Source organism: Microtus oregoni, unplaced genomic scaffold (genome assembly GCF_018167655.1).
Source record: "Microtus oregoni isolate MIOR12 unplaced genomic scaffold, Mior012 000005F_ref0000423, whole genome shotgun sequence".
In the NCBI taxonomy this organism is placed as follows: Eukaryota; Metazoa; Chordata; class Mammalia; order Rodentia; family Cricetidae; genus Microtus; species Microtus oregoni.
Window position 1 is genome coordinate 10071980 of NW_024543064.1, and position 24920 is coordinate 10096899.

General features: G+C 46.9%; 1 protein-coding gene across 2 annotated transcripts in view; it reads left to right on the plus strand.

Moving 5' to 3' along the window:
• Positions 1 to 24920, plus strand: part of Pdpn (podoplanin) — a 34347-nt gene that overhangs the window by 3563 nt on the left and 5864 nt on the right. For both annotated transcript variants that reach the window (XM_041652389.1, XM_041652388.1), the window contains exons 2-3: positions 20796 to 20923; positions 23294 to 23438. In XM_041652389.1, coding sequence (XP_041508323.1) covers positions 20796 to 20923; positions 23294 to 23438 — 273 coding nt within the window. The remainder of the gene's footprint in view (positions 1 to 20795; positions 20924 to 23293; positions 23439 to 24920) is intronic.

Genomic DNA, 24920 nt, shown 5'->3' on the forward strand with positions numbered 1-24920 from the left:
GTCAGGCTTTTCATCCAAGCTCGAATGCAGGATAGAGCCAGGTTGGGAAACAACTGGCATTCTGCCAAGTTCATGCAGGGCAGGAAATGGAGGTGTCTGTTTCCTCCCACGTGGCTAACCACAGCGCCTGGCTGTCCGTCATCCCAGCCCATTCATGGCCAGCCAGGTGATGGGAAACTCTTGAACATTAACGGAAAGAGTAGAGCAAGGCTAGAGAGATAGAGAGACAGCTGGACGGATAAAATGCTTGCTGTGCCAACAAGAGAGCCTTAGTTTGGTTCTCAGAACCATTTTAAAAAGCTGGGCGGTAGCAGGGATTTGTAATCTCGGTGCTAGGAATGCAGAGTCAGCCACATCCCCCAGGCTCTCTGGCCAACCAGTCTAGCCCAATCCACAAACTCCAGGCCAGGGAGACACCCTGCCTCAAAAAATAAGATACCTAGAGACTAATACCTGAGGTTATCCCTTGACTACAAACACACGCACGTACGCACGCGCACGCACGCACGCGCACGCACGCACATATACCGGTACGTCTGTGTTTATACCTGGTCTCATGTCTTTGTCTCAGAGAACGGTTTGTATTTGGAGGTGAATCTGGTTAAGTTCAGAGGGAGACTTTTGACCTTGGCCAGCTGATCACTTCCTTGGAGAAACAGAAGACAAACATTGTAGACACAAGGCAAAATGGATGCAGTTTCAAAAACAAAAAACATATGCAAAGGATGAAGATGAGCTTGTGATTTCTGTCCAGAGGGTCAGAAACTGGAGAAATGCCTGGAGAGGTATGGGCAGGTCAACCTGCGCCACAGCGGGGCTCTGAGAGCGTCTGTTAAATTGGCAGGGTACAGGGGAATGCCAGTAGTTTGGAGTACAGTTGGAGGCCTGGGAAGCAGGGGTGCAAAATGTGTGAACAATACTGAGGGAGCAGGGTATTTCCCAGAGGCCATCATTGTATTTTCACCAAGGGGAATAAAAGACAGCAAACAAACAAGGCTATAAAGCAGAGGGGAGTGCCCCACCCGAGAGAGAAAGGAATTAGTTTGCTTGGGTTCTCTGGAAAGGGAGAGAGGGAGAGAGAGGCAACCGCCCTGCCCAAGGAATTTGCTTATTTGGCAGATACTTACCGGGTCCTTGCTATGTGTTCAGGCTTTGGAGCGTGGTGTTATCCTGCTTTGAGCTCCTAAGGGGAGGTCTGATCTGGCAGCTTTGGGGAGTCTGACCTCAGTTAGGGTGGGTCCTTGAGCATCAGAGATCTTTATTCCCTTAATCTGGCAAAACATTCCATCCAGTGCTTTTGTTCTACAGAAGATCAAACATCTCCGGAACCTTTGTCACTTGAGAGGGGCATGACATCAGTAGCAACTACATACGTAAAGTGCAGAAGAACAAGTCTTATTTGTGCGTGTGTGCGCATGCGCAGTTGTGGAGGCTGGAGGAAAAATCTCTATCTTGTCATCCTTTTTAAAAAATTTTATTTTGGGCTGGAGAGATGGCTCAGAGGTTAAGAGCATTGCCTGCTCTTCCAAAGGTCCTGAGTTCAATTCCCAGCAACCACATGGTGGCTCACAACCATCTGTAATGGGATCTTGTGCCCTCTTCTGGCCTGCAGGCATATACACAGACAGAATATTGTATACATAATGAATAAATAAATATTTAAAAAAAAAATTTATTTTAAGATTTATTTTTATTTTTAAAAATTGTGTGAATGCATATATGTCTGTGTGGGGGTATGCGCACCTGAGTGCAGGTGCCCACACAGGCAGGGGGAAGTCAGATCTCACAACAGGCGGAGTTACTGAGAATTGTGAGCAGCCCGAAGTGGGTGCTGGGAACCAAGCCCAGTTCCTTTGGCAGTGTAGTATGAGCTCTCAACCGCGGAGCTACCTCTCTTTTCGGGCTCCCTACGTGGTTTCTCAGAGACAAGCTCTCTCACTGGTCTGGACCTTGTCAAGGACACCAGGTTGCGGGAGCCAGCAAGCCCCAGAGAGCCACCTTGTCTCTTCTTCCTCAGAGCTAGGGTAGAAGTCACACACCATTACAGCTTTGGTTCTGGGGATCCAAATGAGGTTTCCATCTGTGCTGTCTTGAATCAGAATGGCCCCAGAGGCTATCTATGTGTTTGACTGCTTGGCCCACAGTTGGTGGGCTTTCCACACTATCCCCAATCTGTCTTTCTGTCTCTGTGTGTTTGCGCGTGCATGCGTGTGTGTGTGCGCGCGCCTGTCTGTCTCTTTCTCACTCTGCCTCTCTCTACCTCCCTTCTACTTGAGGATAAGATACAGGCTCTCAGCTATGGCTCCGCTGCTGCCTCTTTGTTGCCATGTTCTTCCCTGTGGTGGTGATGGGCTCGCCCTCTGAACTGTCAGCCCTAATTAAACTCTTTCTTCCAAAAGTTGCCCTGGCCGCCGTGTCTCTTTGCAGCAACGGACAAGTTCTAAGGTACCAAGCTTGCAGGGCAAGTTCTTTCCTGGCTGAGCCCTCTCCCCACGCTCCCGTGACTCGTTCCTAGTAACCTTTGGTTCCTGGCATCTTATAGAAAGGTCAACTCATGGAAGGCAGCCTTTTCTGAGACTATCACTTCATAGGAAGACTAAATGTGAAGCTGCAAAGCCGCACACTAGATTCCAAATGGGAGGGGCTCATAGCTATAACCGCTTTGGAACTTTCACCATTTGCTGGGCTAGACTGTCTTAGCCACTCGCGAACCCTGTTGGCACTCAGTCCTCACAGCACAACGACAAGGCAGGAACATCTTATAGATGAGCTCATCCAGGTTCAGACACAAAGCTAGGAGACAGCAGCAATGAGCTGGAACTCAAGTACTGGAACATAGCAAGAGCACATGCCCTGGGCACACATCTCCGGCTGCTCAGCTAAGTGGCCACCAGTGCTTGGCGTCGGTGTCCCTGAAGACACCTAGAAAAGCCAAGCCATGTGATCCCTCCAAGTACTTTAGACGGCAGCAACACCCTCTGTTACGGTAATACTCACCAAGTTGTTTTAATCAATTTTGTTTGTCACACACATGATTTTAATTATGTATGTGATGTCAAGAGCACTCTGCTGGGTCGTTTTCATTTTCAATTCGACACAACTAAGAGTCATCTGGGATGAAAGAGGGGACACCTCAGTTACAGAAGTGCCCAGAATTGCCCAATCCGTGGGATATTGTGGTAATTGATGAGGGAAGGCCCTGCCTACGGTGAACCACACCTCCTACTGTGGGGAGGTGATCTTGGGCTATAGAGAAAAATCTAGCTGGCATGATCCAGAGAGCCAGCCCATAAATGGCGTTTCTCCAGGCTCTGTTCGTGCCTTGAGGTCTGCCCTGACTTCCCTCAGGGATGTATGATTACCTCAAGTGTGGCTTTTGGTTGTGGTGTTGATCCAGCAACTGAAAGCAATTAAGAACAAGTACCAAATGCTGTCCCTGTCCCTTTAAGAGTTTGCAGGGCACATATTATCAGGGATTAGAGGACGTGCTGGTTTAAGTGAGAATGGCCCCATAGGCTCAGCTGTTCCAAAGCTTGGTCCCCAGTTGGTGGAACTGTTTGGGAAGGACTAGGAGGTGTGACTTTGGAGGAGGTGTACCACTGGCGGGTGGACTTTGACGTTTCAGAAGCCCATGCCAGGCCCAGTCTCCATCTCTCTCTGCCTCATGCTTGTGGATCCAGATATAAGCTCTCAGCTACTGCGCCAGCCCCACCCATGGCTGCCTGCCTGCTGTCATTGCCCCCTGCCATGCCCCCTCGCCATTAAGACTCTGAACCTCTGAAATGACGAGTCCCTAAAGTAAATGCTTTGTTTTAGAAATTGCCTTGGTTATGGTGTTTTGTGGCAATGATAGGAAAGTAACCAAGACAGAAGGGAAGAGAGGATGGATGGTTAATAGGTACATGAGTGTAATTCCTACGCATGAGGTCTAGTGTCCTATCGCTCAGCCGGGCAGCTGTGATTGACAGTGAACAACTGTGTTGTTGATGTAGCCAGAGGATTTTGAGTGTTCCTGACAACTGATACATGTTTGAGATGATGGAAGCCAGCAGTCCCGCTCTGATCTTTACATACTATAGAAAAGTATTGAAATATTGTATTGCACCCCATAAATATAGCTGTATCAGCACTTTTTTGTTGTTTCCAAGCCTTTTTTTATTGATTTTTCTTATTGTTTTCAAAATATTGCTTCCCAAATTTTACTCTTAAAAAGAATTTCAGGAACTGGAGAGATGACTCAGAGAGGTTAAGAGCACTTGACTGCTCTTCCAGAGGTCCTGAGTTCAATTCCCAGCAACCACATGGTGGCTCCCAACCATCTATAATAGGATCTGACTGCCTCTTCTTGTGAGCATGAAGACAGATCACACAAATACATGATTATAGGCGTGTCCCACCATGACTGGTTTATGAGGTGCTGGGGTTGGAACCTGGGGTTTTGTGTGTGCTGGGCAAGGACTCTGCCACCTGAGACAGATCTTCGTCCCTATTTTTTCTTAAATTTAAAAACAAATGTCTGCACACATGCTCTCTCTCTCTCTCTCTCTCTCTCTCTCTCTCACACACACACACACACACACACACACACTATTCTAATGAGCAGGGGGTATCTCACACTAGTTCTGAACTGTCTTTCCTTCACTAACGACAAATGAACTTGAACACCTTTTCATGCTGAACATCTTGGGATTGTTCAAACTCTTGGCTGTTGAAGTCTTCAGGCATTTTGCTAATTTGCTTTTTTCCAAGTAAGAAATTAAAGTTTATTGATTATCGAATACATATACATATATGAGAAGGAGGGGGTTAGGGTTCCAGTCATTTTTAAGAGGATTATGTCTGGTGATTATGAATAGACAAACTGTTTACACTGTCCCCATGAACAGGATTCTCGGGCCGAAGCCAAACTGGAACTGGTGACTAAACTGTTTTTAAAAAATCAGCAAAGAAACAATTAAATATTAGTTTCTTGGTAAATCAATTTATTTCCCAGGTAGCTCCCCTCCCTCCCCCGCCCGAATATTGCCTCCTTCCCACACATTTTGACCTTTGGTGCTTTCATCAATAAGTAACACATTTTGTTGTTCTTTAGAGTAAGAATTTTGTAGATTATTTCTAGTTGCAAGATATGAAAATTTCAAGTGGTTTTTTTTTTTTGTTTGTTTCCTTTTGCTGTTGATTTCTGAATAGATTTCACTGAAGCCAGAGAAGAGATTCTTCCCAAGCATTTCTTCCATTCTATGAACTGGCTTATTTGTTATTATTTTTTGATAGTGTTCATTAAAGCCCCAATCGTTAAGAACGTGAAGTCTGGCTTGTCTCCTCTCCTTTTCTGTTCTTGCCGTTGGTACCAGTGTTGGAGGCTGCGGAGGTTGACTCTGACTTTGTATGGCTTCATTCTGGCAGTCGGGCGTTGATGCCTTTGCAATGAAGATTCGTGTGCCCCATGTAGTGACCCAGCTCCATTCTTTACCGCATGGCAATTCAGTTGTCCCAGCACCTTCTGGGATGAAAAGATAACTCTACCCCACTGAAGTGTCTTGGTGCTTTTACGCAAAATCAGCTGTCTGTGAGAAGAAAGGCCTATGCCTGGACTCGCCGTTCTAGTCTGTGGGTCTACACGCTTACCCTTACCCAGTGTCTGCGGTCATTTGTGAAAACGTTTCCCCGTTGCTGGAAATTAAACACGGGGCCTCTGCAGGCTACGCGAATGCTCTGCTTCTGAGCTCTGCCCCTAGCTTATTTCTATTTTACTATTTTTCTGAGATAGGGCTCCCTCTGTGCTGCATGCGCTGGCCTTGAATCCCTGGGCTTGAGATGCTCTTGCTGGGCCTACAGGGACACCATGTCCAGTTATAATCAGCCTTGCTTTCTGCAGATCTGCTTCATGTGTTTGAAATCAGAACGCACGAGTTCTTCCACTCGGTCCTTCATCGGGATTGCTTTGTCTCTTCTCCTCACTATATTTTATTTATTTAAATATATATTTTGTTTATTTTACAACCCAACCACTGTTTTCCCTCCTTCCTCTCTCCCCATCTCCTCTGTGCCCCTCCCCCATCCACTCCTCCTCTGTTTCTATTCAGAGGAGGGAAGTCCTCCCATGGCTATCAGCCAAACATGGCATATCAAGTTGAGCGCTGGACGCAACCCAGTAGGATGATAAAGGTCCTAAAAGCCGGCAAGTGTCGGAGACAGACCCTGCTCTCACTGTTAGGAGCCCCACAAGAAGACCAAGCTACACAACTGTAACATACATACGGAGGGTCTAGGTCAATCTCAGGCAGACTCTTTGATTGTGTCAGTGTCTGTGAGCCCCTAGGAGCCTAGGTTTCATCACTGTATGTTAAGTGTTTGTGGACCAATCTTGCCTCTTAGCAGAATCTGTAAAAGAACACTGGGGCTGGGGTGTATACAGCTCAGTGGTAGGCTCCTTGCCTGGCCTGAGAGGCCCCGTGTAAAAGCATCTGTTCAGATTGTAGTCACCATCTGTCAATGAAGAGCAAGGGAGTGGTGTTACCCAAACCTATCGGTAGTCAAGGCAATGAGGACACTGTGGAGTGGGAGAGATGGCTCAGCAGTTAAGTGTACTTCCTGCTTTTACAGAGGACCGGATTCACTTCTCAGAAACCCCACGGAGGCTCACAACCACCTATACTAATTCTGGGGGATCTGATGTCCTCTTCTGACCTCTGACGGCACCATCGGTGTGTGGTAGTCTATATACATACATGTAGGCAACCACTCATGTACACAAAATCGAAACAAATGTATTTCAAAAGAAGGCAGGTGCAGTGATTAGCTTTTTATCACTAGGAGCAGATACCTGACGGAAAGCAATGTAGGGGAGGAAGGCTTTGGTTTGGCTCATCGTGTGAGGGCGTGGGGTCCATCATGGGAGGGAAGATGTGGGGACGGGGTGTGAGGAAGCTCATGCATGGATAGTCAGGGAGCCCAGGGAGAGAGCTTGCTTCCTCCTTGGCTCTTCTTGTTCAGTCTGGACCCCCAGCCCACAGGGTGCCGCCACTCTCCTTCAGAGTGCCTGTTCCCGCCTGGGTCACGCCTCTCTATAAACACAGGTGTATCTCCTGGCTGACTCCACATTCAGTCACAGGATCTGTGAAAATCAGGTAGGGGAGGTGAGAGGCGAGGGACGAGTTGGTGAAGAGTGGCAGGTGTTTGCTCTTCAGTGTTAAGACTATGAGGGGATGGAAGAGATCCATCAAGATACATCTCATGGGCGTGTGGGAGCCTGTGTTCTAAGAGGGTCTGAACAGTGAACCTGGAGATGGGGCTGGATGCATGAACTTCCCATGGGCCAGGATGAAGGGAAATTCAGAAGACACCCTACTGGCCAAAGCAGCTTAATTTTTAGTCTACCACGGGTTGAGATGAGGTGCAATTCGGTCATAGACAGTTGCCTAGCACACACACACAAGGCCCTGGGTTTGATTCCCCGGGGCTATGAAAACAAAACCAAGATTATTCTAATGCAAAATAAAAATCTCCCGAGATACAGCTTCCAAATGAAGCTGAGGACCAAGGCCAAGGGCAGCCACATTCTGCACATTGTCTCCCTGTGCTCACAGCTGGAATGTCTACCCCGCAGGTCCGATCTGAAGGGGCTCTTCTTCCACTCTTTCGAAATCCCAGCCGCTCAGCTGAGAGCCCTGAGTAATCAGAGCTCAGAGTCTCGCTCAGTTCCTGGCAGATGGCAAGTGCCCTCACCCCACTGTGATGTGTGCTCTGGGCAGCACCCTTAAAACATCCGATGAGGTCACCACTCAACTATCTTCCCTAGAAGGTGGCCCTTCGTGCGTGCATCCAGCTCTCGCTGGGTTCCAGAAAACCTCTTAGGAGGTATGATTCCTGCTCACAAAACTGAGAGTTCATTTCCCCTTTTACAGGAAAACCGCCTGCTCTTAGTCAGGAGAGCGAAGTGGTCTCCCCGAGTTGAGTAATCAAACTGAAAGCTGGAGTCAGCTGTCTCTGGTTTGCTGCTGAGGAGTTTAGGGGTGAGCAGTATACTGATTCACTTCCTGGAGCCCCCCCAAATGTAACCACTGCTCACCTAGTCATTCTGTGTCCTCAGGCTATGAGACTGACTGGGCAACAAACTCAGCAGAATGGCAGGTTGCTTAAAAGAAGGTTCTAGAACCACGAAGGGAGGAAATAGTGAATGGGCCCAGTGTAGCCAAGACCTGGACTGCCATGGAGACACTGCCTCCCAGCTTTCCTGTGGAGAGAGGGACTTTCTCCTGGGGCAGTGGGTGTGGTGAAGCCTTGAATGGACAGCAATGGGCCTTGGCAGCCCAGCCTCAAGCTCCTGTGATCCCACGGTTAGCTGTGTACCCCAGCCTTTTCCTTAAAATAAAAGGCAGAGGCTCAGGGCTGAGGAAATGGCTGAGCTGGTAAAGTGTGTTAGCCTTGCAAGCATGAGGACCTAAGTTCAGTTCTTAGTGCTTTGAATCTTAGTGCTGGAGAGACTGAGACAGGAGGATTCCCTGGAGCTCATCTGCCAGCCAACTGGGCCTACTCCGCAAGCCCCGTGTCCTCAGAAAACAAGGTGAGTAGTTTCTAGGAAGTACACCCGAGGTTGACCTCTGACCTCTGTGTGTGTGCACATACCTGCTTGTACACTTGCCCATAGTGCTCACACGTGTCTGCACAGCTGAGTATGGACACACACAGACACACTCACACCCACAGAATAGGTCTGCAAGAGGGAGCCAGGCGAGAATGATCCGGAGACACACTGGTTACAGGTGGCTTTGCACTCTGCTGGACGCTGACATCCTGTCCGCCATAACCACTTGTTCTCCTAGTCAGTGGTTCACTCTCTCCTTCACCATCCTCCCGAAAAGCAGGGATGCTCCTTGTGGCAGGGGTGTGTGTGTGTGGAAAGGCCGTGGGGAAGCTCAGGGCAGCAGCTTCTGTTCATTCTCTGTAAACTCAGTCAGAAGGAGCCATCATCAGAATTGCTTCTCCTGGACAGTCCTGTCCCCTGTTCCCTTTCTGAGGGTAGAGGACCGGGTCTGCTTGGGTGGCCCAGAGTTAGGCCCTCCCCCTTCCACCTGCCCAGTGACTTCTTGCTCTCAGAATGAAAATGAGAGTCCTTAATGGCCATTGGCCTCTTCTCTATTTTCTTTCCGTTTTCCTCCTCCTCTTCATTAGAGTCTTCCTGTAGCCCAGACATACCTCATATTCATGCTTCGGTCCCTCTAGTGCTGAGATTACTACAGGGGTGTATCATTCCCATCCACTCTTCCCCCTCCCCTCCCCTCCTATCCCTGTCCTCCCACCCCCACCACAGCTATGTTGGTTTTTCTTTTCCTTTCTCCTCGTCTTTCATTGTCCCTCTCTGTGACTCTGGAGATTGATCCCAGGGCCGCCCTGTGCCCCACACTCAACCACTGAGCCCCACCCCAGCGCTTCTCTCATTGCCCTTGTTCAGCTACAGGAACGTTCAGAAGCCGTTTCCAATTTTTAGGAGGTGACCCACTGGGGCCAGCCACCCCGAAGCACAAGAAACCTTTGGAGCCATGCACAACCCATACCCACTATGAGGTCAAGGGAACAGGCTCCTGATGGTAGTGTGTAGGATTTTCTCAGAGGATCTAGGAGCACATCTCAGTTCTGACATCCTTCTGTTCAGTGCGTGGAAGAGGGGCTCATCCTGTCTGTCAGCTTCATGCAGGCTGACAGTCAGGTCCCATCTCATCAACCAGGCTTGGTCTGCAGGTTTGACAAAAGCTGTGACAGCGAGTGACAGGCAGGGCCGCAGAGTTCAGCCTCACAGGTGAATTGTTCTGTCCTCATCCCTGCTGCCCTACAGTAGGGAAAGGCCCTCACCAACTCTGCAATGAAGGCGGTGCACACATCCAAGGAATATCTCAAAAGAAACCAGTTCCTTGACTGTCCATATACTTACCCATCGGTCACTCAGCAAACACCTGCCAAGGACCTGCCGTGACTCCAGAGGCTGGTAATGTGTTAGATGGCACCATGCTCTCCCAGAGGGAAGTAAGTGAAGGCATTTCTGTGGGTGCCCAGGGTGACAGGGGCCAAGCCTCCCAAGAGTTGTCTAGATTAGTAGAGTTGTTCAGCCCAGGTATGCTGGCACGCACGCCTCTAATCCCAGTCTCAGGAGTGACAGGAGGATCGTGAATTCAAGACCAGCCTGTGTTACAACACAGTGAGACCTTGTCTCAAAAAGGCACAGAGAGGGCTGGAAAGATAGCTCAGTTGGTAGATAGTTTGATGTGCAAAAATGAGAACCCAAATTTGAGCCCCAGAATTTGTGGGAAAAATAAAAACTGCCAGGTTATGAGTGTTTAGAATCCCAGAGTTGGGGCTAAAGAAACAGGCAGATCTCTGGGGCTTCCTGGCTAGCCAGCTTAGTGGAATTGACAAGTTTCCACCCACTGGGGGACCCTGTCTCAAAAAGTAGGGTGAGTATATCCTGAAGAGTGACGCTGAGGTTGATCTCTGATCTACACACACGCGCGCGCGCACACACATGCACGCATTCCCATGCACGTGAACATGATACGCATATAGACACCCAAGGCAGAGAGGAGGAGGTTTTCCAGTGCCAATCTCTCGATCAGATGAATAGTTTGCCAAGCTGTATGGAAAGAGTGAAGAGACAAAAAAAAAAAAATCCTTGGCCACACCAGGGAGGATCCTGGCTACGTCCAGCAAACTACCTGGTGTTGTGTTGAGGAACATGCCTTTTGGAGAATGGCTCTTCATATCAGAGGAGCCCTATAAATATTTGCTGCTGCATCCATATCCAAAGAATGACTTCCTCAGAAGGCCAGGAGCAGGACCAGCCCACGGTGCACCGAGAACATCAGGGCCGTGGTAAGCAGAGAGTTCTAGGCTCTCGCCCTGGCTGCAGAAACCCACTTGGGGTAGCTGGGGGAAGAGGCAGGAGCTCCTGGGAACCCCAGTGAGAGGTCAGCAGGGTTGAGACCATCTATGGTGTGAGGTATGTTTGAGACTTGTGGTCACCTCTTAAGACATGATAAGGAAATGAGATGCGAAAGCCTTCATGGGGATAAAGGAACAGAAGAGAGTTTGTTCTTCCAAATGGATTCTCTGTGTGAGACGTGTGTAAGTGTAAGTGCATGCGTGTGCTGTACACACAGGTGGAGGCCAAACATGCATGGCTGTTGTCTTTCTGGGTCATTCTCCACTTTTTAAAAATGATGCTGTATGTGAGTGAAGGTGTCCAGAGTGAGAGCCCCCGGAGCTGGAGTTGCAGGTGTTTGTGAGTTGTCTAACCTGGATGCTGAGAATCGAACTCAGGTCCTCGCATGCTCGCTTAACCACTGAGCCACCTCTCAAGCCCCTCTACCCTGTTTTTTTGAGATAGGGTCTCTTATTGAAGCTCACTGATTGGTTAGACCAGTGCTGGATTGTAGGCACCCTTCCACATGGCTTTTCACGTGGGTCCCGTGCAGCAAACACTTTGCTGACTGAGACATCTCTTCAGGTCTGGACTTAATTTTTTATTTTATTTTGTTTGTTTGTTTGTTTTCCCAGACAGGGTTTCTCTGTGTAGCCCTGGCTGTCCTGGAACTCATTCTGTAAGAACAGGCTGGCCTGGAACTCAGACATCTGCCTGCCTCTGCTTCCCAAGTACTGGTGATTGAAGGTGTGCACCACCGTCGCCCAGTTTAGACTTCCTTTTTAAACCATGGATTTATTTACTGGGGGAGGGGCACCCATGCCACAGTGTATGTGTGGAAGTCATAGAACGACTTTTGGGAGCCAGTTCTCGTCTTCACTATATGGTCCTAGGGATTAGACTCAGGTCGTGGCTTGGCTACAAAGTTTCTTCATCCACTGAGCCATCTCACTAGGCCAGGGCCCTTGTTTTTCCTTATGAAAAATTTCAGGTCAGCAGAGGAAGCCATGGGCGTCACCGTGGCATCTGCCAGCGTAAATGACATCTGCTTTGTTCTCATTCTCCTCTCTACTGTCCCTCCCACCCCTTCCAGCTGGTTCCTTTTCTTCCCCCAGTTACTTCCTCTTTTGCTTTCCTAGTATGTGTGTTTCTTTGCTGTCTTTATTTTCCACCTCTCCTAGGGTCTCCTCTTCCTTTTACGATTATCTTCCTAGTTTTGTGACCTACACACACATGCAAACACACATGTAAACACACGCATAATGTAAACACACGCATAAACACACGTGTAAGCACATGCATAAACACACACACACATAGACACAAACACACACAGAGAATTTACATTTAGGTTTAGCCTATGAGAGCAAACATGCTGTGTGTCTTTCTGAAATTGATTTATTTCACTAAACAGAATGGTTTCCAGTTGAGAATGAACTTTTAGTTTTATTGTTTTGGGGTTTTGCAGGGGAGGTTGTTTTGGTTTGATTTGTCTTGTTTAGGACAGGCTCTTCCTGTGAAGCCCAGACGACTCAAAATCAGGATCCTCCTGCCTTTGCCTCCTGAATGCCCCTTGCTCAACAGCAGGCACACTCTGCTGTAGGCCAAGACACTTAGCTTTGTGGGAAAACCTGGCTTGTTGTTCCCACAGATTTAGACCACATAGCCCTCCACTCCCCACCCAAAGCATCGGCAGCTACTTCTGTGGCCATGCACTTATTTATCATAGATAGTATGAAGTGTGTATTCATCTTCCGCTTCAAGGAGTCTCTGACAGCCGTGGCTGGGATGGAGAGATTCAGCTTCATCTTGACATAGCTGTCAGTCCAGCAGGTACCCCGGAAAGAGCCCTTACACAGCTATTTTCGTTGTTTGCTTCAAGACAGGATTTCACATTGTGGCTCAGGCTGATCCTGAACTCACAAGTTTCCTGCCTCAACCTCCTAAGCACTTGTGAGATTATAGGAATCAGCCACCACACCCCCCAAAAATTTCTTTTTGTTTTTGTTGGATGCATGCATGCAAGCGTTGTTGGTTTACTTCATGTGATACTAGGGTGTGAGCCCAGACATGCTAGACAAGCGCTCACTCTACAGATGAGCTACACTCCTAGTCCCATGGGCTCCTGTCTTCATGGTGATGCTGCCTTCACTTGAGCAGAGAACAAAGGACTGTCTTTCTAAGACAGACACACTTTTAGGATAAATAACGTCTTCTCTCTAATCCACCTGCATCAGATGCAGAGTAATGTGTGGCACCGTGATACATGGACAGCTATGGTGCCCCATTTTGAGCACCATTATAAGCTCACAAGCAAAGGTTGTTGTGCACAGATGGAATCTTGTTAGGTAAAGGCATGCCTGCATATTCCTGTTTGATGGGCCCCATTGAGTAAACACAGAGAGTCAAACTATTAAGTATACAAACTAAACTGAGACAGGGGAAATAGGCATGAATATTTGCAGAACCCAAGGAAGGCTTGGTGAGTATGGTGTCAGAGAAAGGAAATAAGATGTTTGATTACTGGCTGGGTTTGCCTTTTGCAAAAGAGATGCAAATTCCAACTAGCAGAAAAGTAGCTAATATAAAGAGTGTATCATGTGTGTGTGTATGTGTGTACCTCTATATTTGTACACACATAGGGCTGATATTGGGTATCTTCTTTACAGGAATCTTAAAAAGTTTTACACCTTTACTACTCCCTTCCAGGATTCATTTAAAAACATCATGGATAGCCAAAAGGGGGCTAAAGATCTGAGGGCAAAGAAATTTACTCACAACGGGAATTGTCTTTCTACGTTTCTTTATTCTTTTCTCTTCAATCCATCATTTCTCATTGTTCCATCCGTTACTTGTTCTCCTTGTCCTATACTGTTCCTTACTCTACATTGCTCCTCCTTGTCCTTAGTTCTACCTGTTACCAATGTTCCCAGTCATATAGACCCTTAAAACTAGCAATTCCCCAGCCCTAGAAGGTTCCAGGCTGGGATTCTTTTGCCCCAGAGAAAATCAGATAAAAGTTTTCACACACACACACACACACACACACACACACACGGGAGTGACTAGTACACGTCAGTGAACTCCTTAATGGAGAAAGTTAAGAAAGGAATTAAATCACCAGGGAATTCTAGAGAGGAAGGTTGGTATGCTACACTTCATTTTTAGGTGGTTAGTAAAGAGCTAAGGAATTTATTTTCAGTAACGTTTAAATCAGCGCACAACTTCTTTTCTTCCAGTGGGCATAGAGGCTGCAAGGTAACTAGGCAACCTAGGGAAGCTGATGGCTCTTGATCAGAGAACACATACACCAGACACTGTACTTCCCTAGGTCTGGAGTTAGACTTACTGCTCTAGGCGGTGGAAACAAAGAAGGGACCCAGGTTTCTAAATATGCTTTATCAGCCGTTCAGGTCGTGGGGTAAAACCAGAGCAGCAACTTGGGCAGGAAGTAATTCTGTGTCCTTGGAGATCTGTGAGTACAGTAAGCGGGATGCTCTATGCTTGGACCCAAATGCGTGCTGATGAAGATAATTGCAGGAAGACATCTCTGCACTTACCTAGGAGAGAGGAACAAGGCCTGGCAGTGGGAAACTGTTTTCACGAAAGAGTTCTGAGCTGTGGGAATTAATTCCCAAATATGTAACAGAAAAGGAAGTCAGCTACAGCAAAAAATGTACAGCAAAGGACAGCTACTTTATTCACAAGGCAATAATACGCCAAAAGCCTTGCCTTTTCGTTTAGCTTTTACCAGATCACTTGGATCTGATAAGTTGCTCGTGGAAAGATGGTTGGGCAATTTCTGTATAATGCTGCACTTTGCCATCTGTTTTTGAGACAGGGTCTCTCACTGAGCACCGAGCATTCGGGTTCTTTTAGACTGGCTGGCTGGTAAGCTCCAGAGATCCTCCTGTCTCTGCCTTCCACTAGCACTGGTGTTACGTACAGATGTGTATTACCATATCAGCTTTTATTTTTTTATTGTTACTTTTTATTTTTTGGTTTTTCGAGACAAGGTTTCTCTGTAGCTTTGGAGCCTGTCCTGGAACTAGCTCTTGTAGACCAGGCTGGCCTCGAACTCACAGAGATCCACCTGCCTCTGCCTCCTGAGTGCTGGGATTAAAGGTGTGTGCCACCATTGCCCGGCTCATCAGCTTTTAAAAGATGTATTTATTTTATGTGGATGTGTGTGCGATTATGTAATGTGTATGTGCATGTGAGTGCAATACCCATGGAGGCCAGAAGTGGGCACCAGATCCCACTAGAACTGGAATTACAGGCAGTTGTAAGCGGTCATGTAGGTGCTGAGAACTGAACCTGGGTTCTCGTCAAGAGCAGCCAGCACTCTTAACCTCTGAGTCACCTCCATTTTAGTTTTTATATGGGTGCCGGGTCCCCCCATACTTTCATAGCAAGCAATTTACCAACTGAGTCTTCTCCCCAAACCCCTAACGAATAGCTTCATAAGGCATGAAGGATGTGAGAAAACTCAAGAGATAGAATACCGTAAGAGGAAAATGTGACTGACAAAGGCATTCCTGACGGCTAGCAGCTAGATGGGACCACTCGCCACCACATATTAAATATATACTAATAAAATCAAAAGACTGAACACACAGTCAAAAGATTTTTATTAAAGATTTGTGGCTGCAACATTGTACCTATTACAATATCCAATGTGACATATCAAATTCTATCAGAGCCAGGTATGGTGATAACCTGTAATCCAGCACTTCGAAGACTGAGGCAGGAGGATTTCTAGGAGTTTAAGGCCAGCCTGAGCTACATAGTGAGATCCTGTCCCCAAGCGAACAGAAGGCTGAAGAAATGCTGCCCCCACAAATGTGTCCTTATTTGAATCATTTCGTTAAGATGTATCTCTTAGGGTTTTTATTAATATGTATGTGTGTAAATGAATGTTGTGTGTATGCAGATGCCCTCAGGACAGAAGTGGATGTGGGATCCCCAGGAATTTTAAATTGCAGGTGGTTGTGAGCTACCCGATACAGGTGCTGGGAGGTGAACCTGGATCCTCTGCACGAGCAGCAAACTCTTAACTGCTGAGCTATCTCTCCAGCTCCTTAAATAATTCATTAAAAATCCTTTTACATTTATTTATTTATTTTTGTTTGTTACGGGGGCCTCATCGGTCATAGCAGGCATATGGAGGCCAGAGGACACCTTGAAAGGGTAGGCTCTCTTCTTCCACCATGTGGGCTCCAGGAACAGAACTCCAGTTGTCAGGCTTGGCAGCAAGCACCTTTACCGGCTGACTCACCTTGGCAGCCCATAAACTTGAAGTTTGACTTTGTAGTATTAGAATTAGATTTTAAGATAAAGCCATTCATAAGGTCTGGTGAGGTTGCTCAGTGGTTAAGCTGTTCTTGCAGAGAACCTGGGTTTGGCTTCCAGAACCCATGTAGTAGCTCATAGCAGTCTGCGAACTGCGCAATAGTCTGGGGCACAGTTAAAAGTTCTTGGCTTCCAAACTTAAAAGCCTCAGTGTAAAAATCATTTTTAGTTCAGTTATCTCCTCTTAAAGAGTTCAAACTTTGTCCTAGCTTTTTCAAAATAATCTTTAAGACTTGTTTATTTAATGTGTGGGTGTTTGTGATTAAGAGCATGCAGTGCCCATAGAGGCCAGAAAAGGGCATCACAATCCTTTGGAACTGAAGTTACGGGCGGTTGTGAGCTGTCACATGTGGGTGTCGGGAATTGAACCCAAGTCCTCTGAAAGCAGTCAGGGATGTTAAGCCAGCCCCCGACCTAGCTTCTTAAAGAATAACAGTGAAAATGGCAAGGGATGAGTTTTTTCTCATGTGGAGAAGTTCTGTTGATTCATGTTAGCTGCAGCGGAGTGTGTCAGGGAACTGTACTCAGGTGACCGGGAAGGGATACAGATGTTTCCAGAACTTTGCTGGCACGCCAGGCTGTGAGCATTGTTGTGATTGTGGGTTCTTCACTCTCTACTTACATAAGCATTTGTACGCAAGCATAGATGTGCGACCCTGCATGTGTGTGTGCTGGTGTGTGTATCCTAGGAGGACACGAGAGAGCAAAGACATCCATCCATGGCTTGAAGGTCACCAGCAAAGAGAAAAGGAGATGTCAGCTGCTGGCTAGAAACTCGGCAGCTGGCCGACACTCTCCACCAGGGAAAGCCTTCTGCCAAAATAATTGAGAATCTTGTAAAGATAACTTTCCCAGGGAGCCAACAAGAATGCTGGGCCAGAGAGACAAAAGGCACGCATCGTAATCTTGACGGTCATTCATAAAACACCCTTTGTCTATTCAGGGAGACTTCAGTACTTGGCTGTGTGGGCCAAGGGAAAGAAAGAACAAGGAGGAATTTTTTTATCGAGTTACTCTTTCAGTGAACTGAGCTTTCTATGAAAGGACTGAAGCCAGCTTCATTCAGTGCTTTTGTTTTGAAAGCAAGGCTTGTTTTAAGTTAGAGACACTGTATGGAAAATGATTTTGATGAATGGGTCCTAGGAACTTTTTAACAACTGATGAGTTTGAAAACTGAATTCAATCCAGGGGATAAAGAATTCTGTTGTTGTTGCTATTTTAATGTTTTCTATTAGTATTTTATTAGTATTCTGTTAGCTTGTATTACGTGTACATGATGCTGGGTTTCATTATGACTTTTTCATACATGGAGTAGTGTGTTCTGGCCTTATTCTCCTGGTCCCTCTTACGTCCTTCTAGTCTCCATTCTCTTCCAAACTGTTCCCTTTCTGATTTCATATCTTCTTTGTGTGTGTGTGTGCGCGCGCGCGTGCGCGTGTACGCACGCAAGTGTGAAGGGGGAGTGAGAGAGAGAGGGAGAGAGAGAAAAAGGAGCATGGGTGGAGGTTTGCTTATGGGAGTGTGAGGTACCTTACCAGTGGCCGCGCCGCCGAAGACAATGTCTGTTCCATGGAATGCTTAGCTTTTAGGTAGGGATTACTTCTGGAAAAGAGCATCTCTCTACTCCATGGGCATAATCCCTGCCCTCAACCATAACAGCAAACGACCACAGGAGGAGACCTACCATTTGTATGCACTGAGTTTTTTTTTTGTTTTGTTTTGTTTTGTTTTTTTTGAGACAGGGTGTCTCTGTAGCTTTGGAGCCTGTCCTGGAACTAGCTCTGTAGACCAGGCTGGTCTCGAACTCACAGAGATCCATCTGCCTCTGCCTCCCGAGTGCTGGGATTAAAGGCGTGCGCCACCATCGCCCTGCTCTATGCACTGAGTTTTAAGGATTTTCCTGAGCTTTTAAAATTAAATTTATTTATTTATTTATTTTGGTTTCTCTGTAGCTTTGGTGCCTGTCCCGGAACTAGCTCTTGTAGACCAGGCTGGCCTCGAACTCCCAGAGATCCGCCTGCCTCTGCCTGCCGAGTGCTGGGATTAAAGGTGTGCACCACCACCACCCGGCTTAAAATTAAATTTATATGATTTTTTTAAGTAAATATGTTTATACATTTTATCTCCCGGCCACTGTTTCTCCTTCCTCCTCTCCTCCCGTTCCTTCCCCCCATCTCCCCTCTGCTTCTGTTAGAAAGGAGCAGACCTCCTATGGGTATCAACAAAACACAGCATATCAAGCTGCAGGAAGACTTAAGCACCTCCCTGTGTTAAGGCAGGACAAAGCAACCCAGTATGAGAAATAGGTTCCCCAAAGCCAGTGTTAGGGACAGCCCCTGCTCCCATTGTTAGGAATCCCACAAGTAGACCAAGCTACACAGCTGTCGCATATATGTAGAGGGGCTAGGTCATTCCCATGAAGGCCTCCATTACTGGTGGGAGTGCAAAATTGGACAGCCATGTTGGAAATCAGTGTGGTGGTTTCTCAGAAATTTTGGAATCAGTCTACCTCAAGATAGTTTGTTTTGTTTTGTTATTTTGTTTTTTAAGGATTTATATGCTAGGTAGCTCATCTAAAGCTATCCGTCAGCAACTGGAATAGGGCTAGCTGCAAAGAGAAGGCTCCAGAACTTAGCAGCATTCCTCCAGAGGCCTCCCACCCTGTTGGCAGCAGCAGTGGAGTTCTGATCAAATATTTATGAACCACGCTTCTGGCTGGGATGTCTCAACAGAGGGAAAATCAAGTGTTAAAGGAAGGGTTGCTCATCAGAACAACATCCTAGGCGTGGATGAACATCTGCTCTTTAATGACACCGGGCACTTTCCAACACCCCTCCCTCCTGTACTTCTGATGCATGACCCTTCTTTCGTAACTGCATCTGGTCATGGCATTTCCAGAACCGCTCCATCCAGGGAGGAGGCCCACAGCCAGTGAGTCAGATCTGTAACTCGTGAAAAGGATTACGTGAATTAAGAGCAGATGCCCTGGTGCACTTAGTCCTGAGGCAGTTAGAGGACCCTGTCATCTCTCTCACACCATTTGAGTCTATTTATTTTCGTCGCTGTAACGAAATACCCCAAACCATGTAATTTATAAAGAATAGGTGTTTATTCTCCCCATGGCTCTGGGGGCTGGGAAGTTCAAGAGCATGGTGCCATATCTGCTAGCACCTTCGAAGACATCACAGTGAGGATGCATACCTCAGTTCAGATCTATCTTCTTCCTCTTTCTAACCCACCAAGTCACCTCTTGGAGACCCCGTCCTGATGACCTCATTCAATCCTCATAACCTGCCAAGAGCCCCAGCTTCAAACACCCTTGGCTTATGAATGTGAGCAGTTTCTAGCCCATGGGATCTGGCGGAGATAGATGCAAGGCGTGGCATCCCACACAACGGGATTCAACCTGCTACTGCCTCATTCGTCCTTCATCCGAGTGTGAGTGCAGGAAGTCAGGGTCAGGGTAGGCGGGATGACTCAGTGGGTAAAGCACTTGCCATGTGTCTTAGTTTGACTCTCTGCAGCTGTGATAAAACATTGACCAAAATACAGTCTGGGGTACGTAGTGAGACCCTGTCTCAAAAAAGCAGTTGGAATCAATTTATGAGGTCAGTGGGTCAGTCACTTAATTATCCAAGTGAATGGCAATCTCAATGAAATAGTATGGAGATTGGGTTTATTGTTGTTGTTTTCAATTTTGTTGCATCTTATTTACTCATTTATGGGGGCAGGGCTTGTGCCATGACATACATATGACCATCAGAGGACAATCTGCAAAAGTTAGTTCTCTCTTTCTACCTCATGGGTCCCAGATTTGGTCTCAGATTATCAAGCTTGGCAGCAAGCACCTTTACCTTCCCAGCCATCTTTCCAGCCCTATGATTCTTCTTCTTCTTCTTCTTCTTCTTCTTCTTCTTCTTCTTCTTCTTCTTCTTCTTCTTCTCCTCCTCCTCCTCCTCCTCCTCCTCCTCCTCCTCCTCCTCCTCCTTCCTCCTTCTTCTTTTTGGCTAATTAGTGAATGTTTTGGTGCTGGGGACTGAGACCAGTACCTTGGGCACACCAAGCATGTGTTCTGCTGCTGGAGTACCGTTAGCCCTGAAAGTTTGATTGTAAAAAGTGAACGAACACTCATTTTTTTGGACCTTGTAGGCTTGCACAGAGCATGGACCCAGGTATGTTTAGAAAACTTTCCAGATGATTCTACAGAGTTTTTCTGGTCTGTGTAATACTCTGCCTGTCTGAATGGAGGCACTGGCTCTTTACTGGAAAGGGAAAGGTAGGCAGGTTCTTGTCCAGCCCTAGCTGGCGGTGTCACCAAGTGTTCCCATTGTCTTTTGCTTCTCTATGGAGACCAGGCCATGGTGTGTGTCAGTGGCACCATAAGGAAGTGGTGCAGGCCCTGGTACTGTGTGACAGGGCAGAAAGGACCACAATTTAAAGTATAGGAAACAATCATGACTATAAGTAGCCAATTGGCTTCGTCCACATCATCTGCGTACCTCATCCCTGACTGACCTTTCTTTTTCAGCACCCGTAGGTGGACTAGAAGATGATATTGTGACTCCAGGTCCAGGAGGTGGCATGGTGAGACCAGGTCTGGAAGACAGAATAGCAACCACGGGTACTACTGGAGGACTGAATGAATCTACTGGCAAGGTACCCTGGGGAGTGTCCAGGGAAAGAGGGAGTTGGCTTCAAAGGCAAGCTGTCACATGCCAGGGGATGACGTATGCTTTGATGTGAAATCAACCGCCATACAATGAAATAGTGGTATAGCTTACCACAGAGGTACATCTAAGTCTCATCCAGGGACAAGGGAGCTGGTGCGGTGGACACAGACGGTTTGAGAGCAATAGACCAAGTCTTCTCAGAATGGTATGAAATCAGCCTGCACTGACGCCAGGTGTAGTGGTACACATGCCTGTAATTCCAGTACCCAGGAGGCAGAAGCAGGCAGGTCTCTGTAAATATGGGCTGAGTTCCAGGACAGCTAGAGCTACATAGGGAGACTCTGTCAAACAAACCAACAAACTGGATTCAGGGAGCTTTAGTAGGTTCCTGGGGAGGTGGGAGGAGTTCACCATGCAAGTCCCCAGCCAGTTACGACACAACCTCATTCTGTGTGGCTCTTCATCCAGGTCAGTTGCTCTGTCCTCAATGATGAGCAATGAAAAAGTAGAAAAGCCAGCCCCTGGCTGGGGAAATGGCTCAGTCAATAACATGCACATCTTGCAAGCAAGCATAAAGACCTGGGTTCAACCCCTAGAACCCACATAAAAGCCAAAGGTGATGGTACCTAGAAAGGTGGACCTCTGGGGTTTGCTGGCCAGCTAGCCTAACCTGAGAGGCATGCCCCAGGCCAGTCAGAGATACATCTCATGAAACAACAAACACATTCACACATACCCACTGTGTAGATGGATTTTTTTTTTTTTTTTTGGTCTGCCAGCTCACCAAAAATGACATGGAGGCTTCTTATAAATTATAAAAGCTTGGCCTATAGCTTAAAATTGTCCCACTAGCTCTTATAACTTAAATTAACCCAGTTATATTAATCTACATTTTGTCTCATGGCTTTTTACCTCTTCCATCTTGCACTTCCTGTTCTCGCTCCATCTCCTCTGGTGTCTCTCATACCTATATTTATTTCCTCATTTCCTCTTCTTTACCCTCTGTCTGGAAGTCCTGCCCAACCTCTTCCTGCCTAGCTATTGGTCAGTCAGCTCTTTATCAAACCAATCACAGTGACACATCTTTACACAGTGTAAACGAATATTCCACAACAATGTGTCCCCCGCCACACACACACACACACACACACACACACGCATTTCACACATAAACCCGGAACCACTTCCTAGCCTTCCACTGTCACCGAATAGCTGTGAGGACCTTTCCTGCAGGGAGTCAGTGCTCATTATGGAATCTCTTCGGCTTTGTTCATTGAGTTTACTTGAAAAAGTTGCCCATGTCTGGTCCTGCTGCACATACCTGCTTTGTGGGAACCTAGGCAGTTTGGACGCTCACCTAACTAGACCTGGAAGGAGGTGGGTGGTCCTTGGACTTCCCACAGGGCAGGGAATCTGATTGCTCTTCGGGTTGCTGAGGGAGGGGGACTTGATTGGGGGAGGGGGAGGGAGATGGGAGACGGTGTCGGGGAGGAGGCAGAAATCTTCAATAAATAAATTTTTTAAGAGAAAGTTGCCCATGGTGTACTGAGAATGTGTTGAAAGGACCTTGTATAAAGTGAGCTGTCAGTTGAAGTAGTAAGGGCAGCGGGGCTGCGTTCCCAGCACCCCAGCCGCCTGCCCGGCTAGCTTATGCCCCAAAATAATTACACAGACACTGTATTCTTTTAATCACTGCTTGGCCCATTCTCTTCTAGGCTAATTCTCACATATTAATTTAACCCATTTCTAATCATCTGTGTATGGCATCCCAAGGTGCGCTTACCCGGGAGATTCTAGCCTAGTCCATCCTGGGTCGGAGCTTCATCCCGGGAGCGGGGCATGGCGTCTCTCTCTGAGGCGTCTGCTCCCGAGAGAGCAGAGCTGTGGAGTCTCAGCTCACTTCCTCTTCCTCCCAGCATTTTGTTCTGTTTACTCCACCCACAGGGCCAAGCAGTTTCTTTATTGGCCAATGACCTTCCTCCATCAGTCAGTGACGGTGAGCTCCGCTCCTCCACACAGTTCAGCAAGTCAATGTTAACAGAGAAAAGTGCTATTCCAGTTTCAGAGAGAGAGAAACTTAGGTGTGAGTGAGCCAGTGTTTTTCAAAGAGATCAAGGGACAGGAAGTCTTCATGCTGAACATTTAAAGTTCACTTCTGGACTGAACCTGCTTTTATCCCTATCTCCACTCTTATTTATTTTTGTTTTGTTTTTTTTGTTTGTTTGTATCCATCTGGAATTTATACTTGTGTTTGTGAAATGTGTGCTACCTTAAAGTCTTTCCTGCAGGACGTCAGATGCTGTCCATTCCAAACCTCAGGCTCTGTTTCCTTTTTTGCTCCGCCCACTTCTAACAGGTACCAGCACACACAGACATTCCCTTTGAGGACCAGCCAACCCCAGAAATCCCAGACCACGATCACGAAGAACATAAGAGTACAACCACTGTCAAAATGGTGACGAGCCATTCTGTGGATCAGTCAACAAGTCACCCCAAAAAAGGTGGGTCCGCTCTTACATCACCCATGAAGCTCTCTCAACCTTGAATGATAACGAGTCGCAGCCCCCTCCAAGGACCCGTCACTGGCTCCCGGTGTTGCATTGCAGACCCCGTGTTAGAGCCTTGTGCTGGCTGCTGAAGAGAAGGCTTGGGGGCTAAGAGCACACACTTTCAGAGTTCAGTTCCCAGCATCTCACGGCCTCCTGTGGCTCCAACACCCCTGTCTTCTTTAGGGTGCCACACACAAACACATACACATGATGAAAGTAAGATCAATATTTAAAAAGGAAAAATATCTGTTTAAGACGGGTCATATGACTCAATAGATCAACAGGTTAGGGTGCTTGTTGCCAAGCTTAACTTCCTGAGTTCAATCCCTGGAGCATACATGAAGGAGAGAATCAAAGCCTGAAAATTGTCTTCTGCAGGGCACCACTGCACAGTGCCCACATCCATACAGATACATAAGTCAATCAATCAATAATAATAGTTGTAAAAGAATCTTGCATTGACCCTCAAGGGCAGAAATTCTACACCGACGTTTCCTGGCTTACCTTATGGCTATTCTAAGTCAGACCCGACAGGACTGTGTGTTGTATGCATCATCCAGGTTGGTGCCTGTGACCTGAACTGACCTTGTAGCTGAGGCTAGCCTTGAACTCCTGATTCTCCTGATTTTACTTTCCAAGTGCTGGGACTACATATGGCACAGAACCTGACTGACTGTTGTATATTATTCTTCAATGCATACTTCCAGGTCCAGTTGCCAGTTGAGATTTAAGAACTCTACAGTAATTTTAAGGGTTTAACAAGTGATTTTAGATCCAGGTGTGGTGGTACATAAACCCTCACATTCAAAGGCACAGGGATGCAAATCAGAGGCCTGGGCTACATAGTAAAACTTTATTTGACAAAACAATAAATAACATGGGGGCTACATGAGGTGCTGTCTCAAGAACAAAGCAAAATCTTTCACAATTGTTTGCCTCTGTACACACCACTATCCACAATATTAACACATGGAAGCAACTCAGTAGTCACACCAAATGAATGGTTAAAAAAAACAATGTGTACCCACAGTGGAATAAAACTTAGCTTTAAAAAAGAAATACATGCTTAAACATACTACAATGCATGTTAGTCACATTCAGCCAGGTACAAAGGACAATATGGTATGGGTCCACTTGCATGAGGCACCCAGAGGTGCTGAAATCAATAGATGTAGACAGCAGAATGGTGGCTTCTAGGAGGTGATGGTTGGACGTGGTGAGTGTATTTTATCCCACTGAGCTGCACACTTACAAGAATTAATGTTGCTCAGGCATGGTAGTAAACAGCTGTGATCCAAGCACTCAGGTAGCAGAGGCAGATGAAGCTCTGTGAACCTGAGGGCAGCCTGATCTACAAAGTGAGTTCCAGGCAATCCAGCTCTGTACAGCATGATCCAGTCCTGTCTCAAAACAAACGGAAAATCGTAATTAATG